A 14068-nucleotide genomic window follows, 5' to 3' on the forward strand; every position below is an offset into this window, starting at 1 on the left:
TAGGTAACCGAAGTTTTAATTTGAATTATTTGATGCTGTTATTTTTTCAGTGAAAACGTGAATAACTTTCGGTTTATATGCACGTATGTTTTCGGTTCATTCTGCAGAGTTATTTGAAGATTGTCATTTATAGATTTCAATTTATCTAGATCACCACTTCTGGGTCGGGATGAGAAGCATACAAAAGAGCTAGAGCATGCATGCATTTTTTAACAAGTTTATCACACGGAATAGCTCTTTGATTTAATTTGTAAAGCAATACCATAATTGCCTAGCAAGCAGAAAGCAAAGAGAGACAGAATTTGATGCTACAAATTTTCACACCGTGATACTGTGCGCAACAAAATCAGCAATAAATGCTCAATTTCAGCACGTGTATACTCATGAGAAGTTTAGGAAGTTCAAGCATAATTTAGAGGAAAGGTGAATTGCATCACAAGATCAATGCATTCCACTCTAAGTTTTATGACATACGAAGTTGTAGAGCAGGTTTCTAACTCCACATTCAACAAGTTTTTTGTTACTTAAGACACAGTATCACGAGAAATTAAGTGTCACTGCTTGTTGTTTTAGTCAAGGGGTATATTGTGCCGCCATTCTCTTAGTGTCTTAAGCTTTGAGCGAGTAGATAAAGTAGCACCAAAATATATATTGGAACGCTGGAGTAAGAACATAAAAAAGAGGCATACACATATCAAGAGCAGCCAAGACGAGCCTCTATTGGAGCCGAGAAACAAGAGATTCGACGATTTGGTGTTTTGGTCGCACAATATTTGCGAATTTGCGTCAGAATCCAAGGAGCTTACCGGAATTCTACACCAGACTTTTGATAATGTCATGGCCAAGATGCAAGAATATCAAGCGAAAAGCAGAAAAAAAAAAGTTTGTTATCTCACGAAGACGCGACGTTGAGTAATGTGAACGGCCTTCAAAGCCCCCACGTGTTAGAACAAGAGGCCGTCCCAAAAACAGACTGAAATCAAATATGAAAAAAAAGATCGCAAATGTAACAAAGAAAAAGAAAAAGCCAGTTGTAAGCGAACTAACATTGATTTGCTTTTGGTTAAGGAAAATTTTCTTTGTGCATTTTGCTAAATATGATTTATTTGGTCTTTTGCAGCTGAACCTTTTAGATGTGGATCAATGATTCAGTCAAGTTCCAGCCTTTATGATACACAGAATATGAATTATTCCGAGGAGGATTATAGAAGTTTTAGTTTTTATTAACATAAATTTCCATTTATGTATGAGCAAATTTTAGTTTATTGAAGTTATAGGAGGATTAATTGATGTTATTCTTTATTGAATAGTCACTTTTTTATTTTTCAAATTAGCTTTTTGCAATTGTGTTATATCAAAGAGTTTATGTATTTCTGAAATTTGAATAGTGATATATACATTGTTTTTGGTTCATTTAGTGCATTAATTTCAATTCATTTATGTTTTGGTGCTCTTGATGTTTAATAAATACCTTGAATCCATACCCAGACAGTTCCAATAAATATATACACTAACATAAAGATTTTCATTAACATTAACATTTACATTAACATTCACATATATACATTAAATAAGAAGTGTTTACTTTTTTACAATGAGTTAATCAAAGTAGTGTTAATTGCAATTTCTTACACCGAGTCAAAGAAACTATAACCTATTTACTCTCTATATCCCCATATGAGAATTTACAAAAAAGGGCTTGAGAGGGCAGCGGATGATTTTGTGAGTCTTATGGTTTCAGATGCCTCAATAGCTTTATTTCTCAATTTATTTATCTTGTTCAAAAGAATGGTTGGACCATACTCCCGCTTGAAGGCATCAATTTCTTCCTACAATTCAATTGAAAGAAATTACTTAATTTAAAACTAACTGAAATAAGAAATGAACCGAATTTTATTAATTTAGAAATTACTTACTTGTTTCTAACTTTTAGATTTATACTTCCCTTTTTTATCTTTTCAGGATCAATTGTTTCCAACCATTTCATCACGTATATCCCGCAATTATAACTAAAAAAGAAATAAGAGAGTAAAATATGATTAATAGGAGGCACAATAAAACATATTAATAATAGCACTATAATAAAGAAAGATTTTTACGATATTCGTTGACCACTAATCGTGATATACTATGCTTCAACTCCCTCTCCGTCCTCTATTAAGGGTTTTGCCCCAGCATAAACCCTCATTTGGGATACGATTAATTCCTGAAAAGGATAAAAAAAAGTGTACTTTAATTCATTAATAATTGAAGGAAACCAAAGTCTACATAAATATGTATTATGTAAATAACTTACAACAAATTTGTTTAGAGTAATTCTTAATTGAGGTATTTCATTTTTCTTTTTGTTAACGGGATCAAGTACATAGAATGTCTTCTTCTTGACATCGGTAATCCACAACTACCAATGTCTTCCATTGTAAATCGGTACAAACAACTGAAGATTGAAAACATGATAGAATATTTTAGTCTAAATGATAGCAAACGATAGAATTATTAAAGAAGTTTTAGAACACAACTTACAAATAAATGTGATGCCAATTTTTTTTTCTCAAGAAAATGGAGAAAGTCCTTATATTAATTGATCGGTATGCCTTGTTAGTTTTTGGATCAATGTAGTTCTCGTCATAGAGTCCCAATATTATATTCTACCAATTGAACCTCAGTTAAATTTCAAATGAATCGAATTACTTCAGATTTAAACTAGCAATGACATACATTCAATCAGCAAAAAGATACATTTTTTAGATTGTTAGACCTCTTCTTTTTCAATAGTCCAAACTTACGGGAGGATGTTACTTGATATTTATTTTGTTAGTTAGAATTTGCTAGTAAATGTTATTTCTCTTTGTATAGAAAGTTGTTAGTAGTAGATCTCATTGCATATGCTAAGCTATATAGTTTATTAGTGCAGCAAGATAATTCTGTTAGAAACAGTGTTTATATAAATAGCAAATTATAGTATTATATTTTCTGAGTCTCATCATTATACAAGTTCAATTCTCAATTCCTTCTTAATTTCTCTATTCTTGTTCTTCTCTATGTTCATATACAATTTTTACATCATGTGATATAAACTAATAAATACACTACAAATTACATATTTCAATAAATAAAATAATTAAATTATTTATTTAAAAAAAATCGTGAGAATGAAGTCCTTGTTATATTCGACCCTGGTGTCATTACTGAATTGCCACGTGGCGGTGGCATCAGCTGCAAAGCTGAACATAGCTAGCGATGAATAGGGGTGGCAAAGTGGGCCGGCCTTCCCCAACCCGCTCCGTCCCGCCTAGACGCACCCCACCAACTAAGGTGAGTTCAAAATGTTAGCCCGTCTCGTTTTATGGTGGATTGACGAGCCGGCGAACTAACCCACTTAATTTTTTTTTATTTGAAAAATAAAATTAATTAAAATTAACCAAAAAAAAAATTAAAATAAATATAAATAAAAAATATTCAAATTATAACATAATTTTTTTATTATTTTTTAATTTTTAATTTTAATAAAATTATTTAAAATAATATTTGTTAATAAAATTATTTTTATTTTAAAAAATAAGTTACATAATTTGAGCATATATACAAAATTATAAAATAAAATAAATAACTAAAAAAAAATAAACAAAAAATTTAAAAATTTAAAAATTATATAATTATTAATTTTGTAGTAATAATTACTCTTTTATTTAATAAAAAAAATTAATAAGAATCAGCCTTGCTTGCCATGAGGGAGCATTTTATCACCTTGGATCCCAACAATGTGCTCGCAAGCAACTGGTCTAGCAGTACCTCTGTTTGCAACTGGATTGGCGTCACATGTGGCTCTTCCCACCGCAGAGTAACTTCCTTGAATCTCTCCGGCATGGCTCTTGATGCCACCATCCCTCCGCATCTTGGAAACCTGTCATTCCTTTCTCGCCTGCATCTTCCCAACAATAGCTTCCATGGTACTCTACCTGCTGATCTAGCTGGATTACGCAGACTGACGATCATCAACCTCAGATTCAACAAATTCACAGGAAGCATCCCGTCCTGGTTTGAATTTCTACCCAAACTAGAATACCTGTTACTGAGAGGGAACAGTTTCTCTGGCACAGTCCCACACTTTCTGTTCAACATGACTTCCCTGCAATCGCTTGAACTTTCTGAAAACAAGTTTTGGGGTCCCTTACCTTCCAGCATTTTCTTGTCTCCTTCTTTGAAATATTTGTATCTTCCTAACAATCAACTGTCAGGCGATATCCCTTCAGCTATCATCGACAGTTCGTTACTACAGGATATTATCCTCTACAGAAACAACCTATCCGGACAACTGCCGGAGCGCATCTTCCACCACCGTCCAAACTTGGAAGAGCTTTACGTGTCTTGGAACGCCTTATCCGGTGAACTTCCACTCAGTTTGTTCGATTGCAAACAACTGCAATATTTATACTTGTCCAACAACACCTTGGGTGGAAACATACCATCAGCCATCGGGAATTTAACAAGCCTCAAACAGATCTATCTTGGCTTTAACAAATTCAGAGGTATCATACGTATGTTATGGCAATATGACTCTACGAATTGAGATTGATTAACTTTATCATTATTTATGCAATTTAACATATGTTGTGGCAGGTGCAATACCAAATGAGATTGGTAATCTACGTAGTTTAGAGATTATGAATCTTCCTTTCGCCAATGTGAGTGGCAACAGTCCACCATCAATCTTTAATATTTCTACCCTACAAGAAATTGATGCCTCCCAGCAAGCCTAGGCTCCATGCTTCCAAACCTTGTTGGGCTGTACATGGGGATTAATTATCTCAGTGGAAGAATTCCAAGCTCCTTGTGCAATGCCACTATGCTCAAGAGCATAACTTTGTCTAGAAACTCATTTTCTGGATATATTCCAGACATTTTTGGCAGCTTAAGAAGCCTCCAGCAGCTCAGTCTTGGTGAAAATAATTTGACAAGTGATTCAGAGCTAAGTATTATAAATTCTTTCACGAATTGTAGATATCTCTATTTGTTGTCATTTAATAGCAATCCATTGGATTCCATTCTTCCAATGTCAACAGGAAACCTTACTACTTCTCTGCTCAACTTGAATATTTGGGGTTGTTCATTGAGAGGCACCATTCCAGCAAGTGTTGGCAACTTGATAAACCTTAACCTCGGTAACAGTCATTTTATTGGAACTTTTTCTACTAACATAGGGAAATTAAAAAAGCTACAAGGCCTCTTTTTAACTGACAACCAATGGGAAGGATTTGTTCCGCCTCAATTGTGTCAACTAACGAGCTTGTATAAATTTTCCGTTATAAGCAACAAGTTCTCTGGCCCTATACCTTATTGCTTAAGCAATCTTACCTCATTGAGATGGCTTTGGCTTTCTTCAAATAAATTCAATTCAATACCTTCCACCTTGTGGGACCTGTCAGATTTATTGCTTTTAGATTTATCTTCCAATAATTTAAGTGGAAATCTCCCATTAGATATAGGAAATCTAAAAGCCATGAGTTGGATTTATTTATCAGGAAATCAGTTTTCAGGTAGCATCCCAAGAAGCCTCAATAATCTTATGAATTTGGTTCGTCTTACCTTTGACATGAAACAAATTTGAAGGGCCCATCCCAGAATCATTTGCTCGGATGTTAAGTTTGGAACTCCTTGATTTATCAGAGAATAACTTGTCTGGTATCGTTCCCAAAACATTAGAGGCACTTGTGTATGTGAAATATTTCAATGTTTCTTACAATAAGTTAAAAGGAAAAATCCCGGATGGGGGACCTTTTGCAAACTTCTCAGCTCAGTCGTTCATGGGGAACAAAGAATTATGTGGTGCTCCTCGTTTCCATTTTCCGGAATGCAAAATTGAAAAATCCCGAAAATGGAATGCACATATTGTGTTGACATATATTTTACCTGCAGCAATAGTTGCCACCCTTCTTGTGGATTCCTTTGCATCCTAAAATTCCGAAAGCACAAGGTAATCAACAATTCAGAGGTGGATCAATCAGGAGCAAGATGGAGAAGAATATCATACTATGAAATTCGGCAAGCAACAGATAGGTCCAATGAAAATTAAAAGATTACTCTTGAACTAAAACTCCATTGCTTGAAGTGTCTATTTGTTGTTGTATTTTGTTGTTTTTTATTAATCAGTTTACTGTTTAATTTGTTTGTTGTAATGTTTAGGCAGTCCAAACTTAAGTTAAATTGAGGTAAAATGGGAATAATGTCTGGTGAGAAAATGATGACCAAAATTGAACAGTGTATGGGGGAGAAGCAAGGCTTTGTTCTACATGCACCAAATTTGCTTTTGCCTTTTGCTATTCCTTCTGATCAATCTAACCTTCTAGACTAACCAACTTTTCCCACTGAAAACTTAAGTTTGAAGTTGGAAACTAAATAGTTGTATACGATACTATAGAATAAGGAATGATTCCTAAGCAATATTTATCACCCGAAAGGTCAGAGTTAGTTTCCGGCTAAAACATATCAGAATATTCCTTAACTGATGAGACCAAAACGAATTCCAAGGACTAACTTGTCATTTATCATGTGTGTTTCCTTGAGCACTATGTTAAATAACCAGTAAAATACAAAAGAAATTGGTGGATGCAATTGAATTTAGATAACGTGGCCCAATCCCTTCAATATGGAGACTTCTGATGTGCATGCAACCAAAAATCTTCACTCTCTACACAGCAGACACACACAGAGGACAAGATATTCATCGATAATCTGAACTTAAATAGCCACTTCATCCCTCCCTCCGGTGGCCGGAAAATGGCAGTGCCTGCGAGCGGACAGATGTCAGTCTCATCCGTGATGCAGTTACGTGGACCAACAAGTCTCAGCCTCAGTGGTAAGAAGTGGAGTCATCTTGTGAAGTTTAGTAATGGAGAAGTAATGGGACGTAAGCTCAGGCTAAGACAACAGCATGGTGGCAATGGCTGCACTAACAATGTTAGGAGGAACCATATATGCATGTCTCTCACTGCTGACGTGGGTAGTCAATCCAAGGTTTATTACCTCATTCCTTAGTCCTTTACTTTGATTCTTAACCATGGTCCATGGGATACTTTTGTTGGAAGAAAAATTTCTTTTAAATGCATAATTTGTAAAGAATGAATTAATTTATGTAAAGCACATGATGATGGGGCGCTGCAGTTGAGAGACTTGGATGCTGAGAGAAGGGATGCTAGGACGGTTGTGGCGGTTATACTTGGTGGAGGAGCCGGAACCCGTCTCTTTCCTCTTACAAAGCGCCGAGCCAAACCTGCTGTCAGTTTCTTTTCTGTTCTCATTGTATTCTATTTTTCGATTGTGGAATGTTTATGGATTTGGCCATCATGTTGTGTAGGTTCCTATTGGAGGTGCTTATAGGCTCATTGATGTGCCAATGAGCAACTGCATCAACAGTGGCATCAACAAGGTCTACATTCTCACTCAGTTCAACTCAGCTTCACTCAACAGGCATATTGCACGTGCTTACAACTCTGGCGCTGGTGTCACCTTTGGAGATGGCTATGTTGAGGTATACTTGGCATGGATTCTGTGTTGAAGAACTATACTTGTGATTACTCAAGACTAAGAATGCTTGTATTTATTATTTCAGGTTCTTGCTGCCACTCAAACTCCAGGGGAGGCAGGTAAAAGATGGTTTCAGGGTACTGCTGATGCCGTAAGGCAGTTCCACTGGCTCTTTGAGGTATAATAATTCTATAGGAATTAGAGTAGTTACATAATCTACACTTGAACTCTTTAATCCAAGTTATGTTGTTTAACTATGATGCTGTAGGATCCTAGAAGCAAGGATATTGAGGATGTCCTGATTCTTTCTGGGGATCATCTCTACCGAATGGACTATATGGACTTTGTTCAAGTAAGGCACCGTTTCGTCCAATCAATAGTTCTTCCTTTCCTCCTTCAACACTGTTGATGCATTCAAATTTGACATGTTCTGACTCATCTTCATATCCAGAATCATCGCGAGAGTGGTGCAGATATTACTCTTTCTTGTCTCCCCATGGATGACAGGTAGGTTGGGTTAATGGTTTTCGAATCTGTTTCTAGTATACATAATCACATGATGTATATCTTGAAATCACTTTGTCATCTTTCTCTGAATGAGAAACTAGCTCTTTTATCAGTTCAAATGAATAAATGATTCAACAATGTTTGTCACATATTATTGTTTAAAACTCTCTTCATATGTGGCAGCCGTGCCTCTGATTTTGGTCTAATGAAGATAGATGATAAAGGAAGGATTCTCTCATTCAGTGAAAAGCCCAAAGGAGAAGACCTAAAAGCAATGGTAATATAACTCATGTTTGTGCTGCTTCTTACATATTAGGAGTTTCAAGAATAAGGTTTACAGCTAATACTGCTTCATAATATAGCAAGTAGATACAACTGTTCTTGGGCTTTCAAAGGAAGAGGCTGTAAAGAAACCATACATTGCTTCTATGGGTGTGTATGTATTCAAGAAGGAGATACTTCTGAATCTATTAAGGTACTGAACTATAGCAACATGTGAGGCTTTTCAGAGAGGATTCAAATAAAAAATAATATTAACTGAAAATGAACTGACTCGTCCTATTGCAAATCTTGTTTCGCTAAGTGCTACAAATTTATTTAATATAGATGGCGGTTTCCAACTGCAAATGACTTTGGATCAGAGGTCATCCCTGCCTCAGCTAGAGAATTTTACATGAAGGTAAAGGAATAATTCACATATGATATTACATGTGATGTGATGTTTATCTTTCATTTTTAGTGCACTAGATTTCAACCCATCCATGCAATCCACATATATACAACCATGAAATATTTATGAGACAAATGGAATCCTGCCTTTGGATCTAGCAGAGAGCTTATGTTCACCCCATGAACATTCATAATAAATACTTGCCTGCAGGCTTATCTCTTCAATGATTACTGGGAGGACATAGGAACGATCCGATCATTCTTTGAGGCAAATCTAGCCCTCACTGAGCATGTGAGTCTCAAATTTTACTGTATTGCCACTCTTATTGAGCTTCAATATCATGAATATATCCAGATTTCTAACTAGTGGAAGGCTGTCCTACACTACAGGTAAACCTAAGACATCAATTAAACTTCAAGCTTTAAAAACTTCTACAAACATGTATCAATTAACCTTTATAATTTTATTTTCAAAGAACAATTTTGCTTGTTCCATGATTGAGGTGTTTAACCTTACTGACTTAGAAAATATTGTGTAATTTTCAGCCACCCAGGTTTAGCTTTTATGATGCGGCAAAGCCAATGTATACATCAAGAAGAAACCTGCCTCCATCAAAGATTGACAACAGCAAGGTCAGTCAGTATCTAGTCTTCAAACTTGCACATGAACATATATTGTAAGAAATCAACAATAAGAAGCACAAAAACCATAGCACATGCTGATGGGTATGGACTAAATTAATTTATACAAAAAACAAGAAAAATTCATAAATCATGTATTATTGCATGCCTCTCTTATCATCTAAAGGATGGAAATCACTATTATTTTCTGCTATCAAATCTCAAATTTCACATTTTAGTTGTCCTTATGCAGATTGTTGATTCAATTATATCACATGGGAGCTTTGTGGATAGTTCGTTCATAGAGCATAGTGTGGTTGGAATCAGATCCAGAATAAACTCAAATGTTCACTTAAAGGTTCCGTGTAACAATTCTAGTTACAGAAGATACCAATGCAATGCATTTTTTCACCAGCACTACTATAAACACCTGATTTATCAGCAGCAATTCTCAAATTCATAGGTTAAACATTTCAGAAATTTTTGTTAACTAGAAATATACATAATACATACTCTTCGTCGATGTAGGATACTGTGATGCTTGGTGCTGATTTCTACGAAACAAAATCAGAAGTGACAGCACTATTAGCCGAGGGAAGAGTTCCTATAGGGATAGGAGAAAATACAAAAATCAAGTACACACTGCAACTCTCACTTTCTTAATATTTGTCCATTGGTTCCTCTTTTCATATGTTCTCACTTCTTTCTTGTCACATATGCAGAGACTGTATTATTGACAAAAATGCTAGAATTGGAAAGAATGTTGTAATCGCAAATAAGGATGTAAGCTTTGTGAAACTAAGCTATGACAGATTTTTTCTTCTTCTTTATATATATAGCACAAATCAGAGCATGATTGTTGTATGATGAAATTTGGTTTTGAATGAACTGCAGGGCGTACAAGAGGCTGATAGATCTTCAGAAGGGTTTTACATCCGTTCTGGTGTTACCATTGTATTGAAAAACTCAGTAATTGAAGATGGACTGGTCATATAATAAATAGATAAATAAATCAATGCAGTAAATTCACCCATCATTTACCTGATCCATTTTCTCATGGATTATCATAACATGTAACGATGGGAATGTTTTAGTTTTATAATGATAGGGGAAAAAACTAATAAAAAAGTATCAATTACCAATATTTTGTTTTTATATCATACTTCTTATATTCCAGTTCTGCATGGTTTAGTTACAGCCCATGTAATTATATGTTCTAGTTATCTTAAGTAACTTTAAGATTTCATATACATAGCAATACCCCCTTATCGCTACTATTTAAAAAACTCATCAATTGGTTGACCTGAAAAACGAAACAAAAATTAAGAAATTCCAAGTATTTACTGTTGGTTGTAATTATCTTAAAATATATATATCAACATTTTTAGAATTTGATTTGGGTTTAGAAAACATGTGACTTTATATTATCCCAATTATCATAAATTGTCACTCAACAAAAGTAGTTATGTTAATAGCCTATTCTTTAAATGGTCATAATAAATAAATCTGACTAAACGACAATCTAAAACATTTTATATTAGTACATAAGAATTAATCTCATTTTTAAAAGTCAAGAATAATAAATATTTTTATTTTTTATTCATTGACCTGATATATTATGTTCCCAAACGAAGACTATCAACATAGACGATTTTTTTAACGATGAATGTATGAAGTTAAAGCCACTTTCAGTTTCAGGCACAATAAGATCTATCACTATCATATTTATAGACTGGAAGTTTAGGCAAGGTTTATGGAATAAGCTCCTCAGAGTTAAACATCAACTCATTTTCATATTTCTGCAGAACAAACCTCTCCTCGGGAACTATAATGGTGGTAACAGTACATTTCATGTCAGAAAAAGGTTTCCTACAAGTCCTGCCTGCTCGATGAAGATAATCAATGGCAGTCCTTGGCAAGTCAAAGTTGTAGATATGAGACATTTCAGGAAGGTCAACTCCTCTAGCAGCTATATCTGTTGCAACAAGCAGATATCCACCTCCTTTTCGAACCTCCTGAATCGAAGACATAGCACACAGCACACACTTGTCACCATCCTTTGTTGAAATCAATACATATTCTTATGCTACTGAATGGAACTTACCAACAATGAAACTGCGCGTGAGTTGAAATTCATGTCATCCTCGAGAAGGACAATATCTAAAGGCCCTTCATATGATGTCTTCAAAAAGTCAATGACAAGGTCTGTTGATGGAGCATTTCCAGCCTTTTTGGACTTCTCAGACTGCATAGTGCACAACTTACAGATTACATAATCCAACTGAGAAAGAGTGAGGAGGAGGAGTAGATATTAAGAAAGTTATTCTCGACATACCTGTTCACCAACAAATATAATGCCAGACTCAGGTGCATCAGACTGAATCAAGGATAATAGGGTTTGTAGTTTCCTTTTGTTATTGCATATCTGGTGATTGAAACAGCATAAGAAATTCCATAATACCTAAAATAGGTTTCTAATGAATGAATGACTTGCAAAGTTAAGTTATTATAATATAAAACAGTAAACATCTTTCCAAGCCCAAAGGAAACCGGAAAATATACTGGCAACTAATGAAAAATGGATAACACACACTTCTTACTATAAATCTATGACACAGGCGAGATGGCATGGGCTCCACTGGACTGACATGGATATGGATCACATCACTCTGGAAAACAAATAATGAAAAGCATAAAGTCAGAGTGAACTTTTAAGAAACCTCAAAGACAATCAAATAGTCATATCAACAGACCTTTGTCCATTTTTGCTGCACACAATCATGAAGAAATCGTCTGTGCTGTGGTATAGATGCACTTGCAAAAACTGTCTGACGGTTATTGCACGATGAATATGAAGTCAAAAGCTTTCTAAGAGAACTAACTTGCTTTGAAGAATTGAAAATGAAGTCAACCTAAGCAGAAAAAAATATATGATATGACAAAGACTTAAAAATGATCGGGGGAAGGGTGAAAATTATATTTAAAAGAAAAAAGACAGGGCTTTATTTAATCTCAGGTCTTAATGCTTAAAGTTCTCAGGTTATAATTTCTGAAATTGCATCAATAGATGATAATGAGATGATCATGACATTTTCAAAGAATATCTAAGCATTGTGGTGCAATCATGTTTTACGAAACTCGCACACACACTGGGAAAAACAAATATGGAAATCTGCATAAATACTCACTAATTAAGTGGAGAAGAACAGCTTTTACCTCATCAACAATTAGCACCCGCACAGATTCAAGCAAGAAAATTTGTCTTTCAAGCATTTGGCATAAACTCCCAACTGTTGCAACCACTACTGTTGGAGGCTCTGCCTAGAATTTAAGAAAGATTAATCTTAAATGAGCATCAAAATGGTTTTCTCTATAAGACTCAATGCTTCTACTGATCAAAGAAAATGGCCAATTCTACAAGGTTAGACAACAACTGTGCAGTAGTTATTATCTAAACACACACATTTGCTAAGCAAGCCAATGAACTATAAGCAGTTGTATATGAGAATGCTAATGAAATGGCTTACATAATTTTTAGTAAATGTATTTTGCAGAATATAACATACTAAAGCATTAGTTTCACTGTGTACCATTAGTATCTATAGCAGCGAAAATGTAGAAAACAAGAAATTAAACAGAACTTACTGTAAAAGAGGATGAAAGGGCTTTACCTTTAACCAACTCTTGTGTCTTCTCAATGTTCCTCCATCTAAGAGAGCCATGACGGTACACGACTTCTGCTCCTCGTCAACTCCAGTTGGCTTTGCTGCCAACATCCTTGCAACTTTAGTGACCTTGCCAATAAAATGTTTTCACTCAGTAGTTAGCCCTTTCCAAGGGAAATCGCCCTGTTATATGGCGCCAAAAATATTTATCATGTTGCTATAGCATAAAAAGTTCAAAACTCGTCGGCATTCTTACTTGCATGCCAAGTTCACGGGTGGGGACGACAACAAGCGCTTGCACAGAAGATTTCAAAGTGTTGATGATGGAATAAATCAAAAGCAGGTATGTAAGTGTCTTCCCAGAACCTGTCTAGATTATAAGTAAAATAAGGTTACAGATCCACATTAGTATTACTTCTTTAACATTGAATGTTAGGCTAACACACGGAAAGTTAAGTAAACAAGGAAAAATGTTTAGCCATATGAGAATCAGTCAAAAAGTTTTCTAACACGTTGAAACGAAACCAAGGAAAAAGGAGAGAAAAGTTTGCTATCAATAAGCATACAAATTGAAAAGAGCAGAATAACCTAACCTGAGCATGAAGTATACAGTCACGGCCGGAGAAAAGATGAGGCAAAGCCTCCCTCTGAACATCTGTAGGCATCACATATCCAATCTCTTCCATCCTGAAACAGCAACAACAATGACTGAGTATGATTAAGCAGAGCATAAGAAAGAAGAAACTTGAAATTACCTTTGCAAAATATGGGTGGGGACATGAGGCTGGCATATATCTCGCAAAGTGGGAGAATGGTTAATAAGTGGTGGTTGTGGAAGAATGCATTGAGCTGCAGGGTAGGTTCGATTAAGGTTACGTAAGCGAGGCACATGATAAACGGTGACAGTTCGCTTTACAAATGGCGCGACCCTGACCCCAAGCGAGAAACTGTGAGTCTCCATGGACATGGATGGAATCATCTTCTATCTCGCTCGCTCACTCTGTAGACACTAGCCGTGGCTGTTTGGGTTTTATTTTTGGGCCAGGGTCTGGGCCTGGCCTGGCCTTTTTTATTCTAACAAA

The 14068-nt window shown here is 35.3% G+C and overlaps 2 protein-coding genes across 5 annotated transcripts; one reads left to right on the forward strand and one right to left on the reverse strand.

The window, feature by feature from the left end:
- Nucleotides 1-3679: 3679 nt before the first annotated feature.
- LOC112722959 (glucose-1-phosphate adenylyltransferase large subunit 1, chloroplastic) lies at nt 3680-10476 on the forward strand. Of its 2 annotated transcripts, XM_025774160.3 has the most exons (16): nt 3680-4529; nt 4621-7014; nt 7162-7275; nt 7355-7528; nt 7610-7702; nt 7793-7876; nt 7976-8031; nt 8215-8308; nt 8394-8506; nt 8638-8710; nt 8912-8992; nt 9247-9333; nt 9575-9679; nt 9850-9956; nt 10044-10104; nt 10216-10476. In XM_025774160.3, the coding sequence occupies exons 2-16, from the start codon at nt 6778-6780 to the stop codon at nt 10315-10317; spliced, it is 1581 nt and encodes a 526-aa protein (XP_025629945.1). In that variant the 5' UTR covers nt 3680-4529; nt 4621-6777; the 3' UTR covers nt 10318-10476. The 2 variants fall into 2 exon arrangements, with proteins under 2 accessions (XP_025629945.1, XP_025629947.1); XM_025774162.3 differs by lacking the exon at nt 3680-4529 and having other exon boundaries at nt 4784-7014; nt 7139-7275.
- Nucleotides 10477-11013: 537 nt separating this feature from the next.
- LOC112722960 (DEAD-box ATP-dependent RNA helicase 58, chloroplastic) lies at nt 11014-14024 on the reverse strand. Of its 3 annotated transcripts, none has more exons than XM_025774164.3 (10): nt 13742-14024; nt 13580-13673; nt 13243-13356; nt 12993-13115; nt 12538-12642; nt 12075-12233; nt 11922-11990; nt 11657-11746; nt 11426-11566; nt 11014-11336 (listed from the first exon to the last, which is right to left on the reverse strand). In XM_025774164.3, exons 1-10 carry the CDS (start codon nt 13963-13965, stop codon nt 11073-11075), a joined length of 1383 nt encoding a protein of 460 aa, XP_025629949.1. In that variant the 5' UTR covers nt 13966-14024; the 3' UTR covers nt 11014-11072. The 3 variants fall into 3 exon arrangements, with proteins under 3 accessions (XP_025629949.1, XP_025629950.1, XP_025629951.1); XM_025774165.3 differs by having other exon boundaries at nt 12075-12149; nt 13742-13998; XM_025774166.3 differs by having other exon boundaries at nt 13243-13352; nt 13742-13986.
- Nucleotides 14025-14068: the final 44 nt, after the last annotated feature.

This window comes from Arachis hypogaea, chromosome 11, assembly GCF_003086295.3.
Source record: "Arachis hypogaea cultivar Tifrunner chromosome 11, arahy.Tifrunner.gnm2.J5K5, whole genome shotgun sequence".
Taxonomy (NCBI): domain Eukaryota; kingdom Viridiplantae; phylum Streptophyta; class Magnoliopsida; order Fabales; family Fabaceae; genus Arachis; species Arachis hypogaea.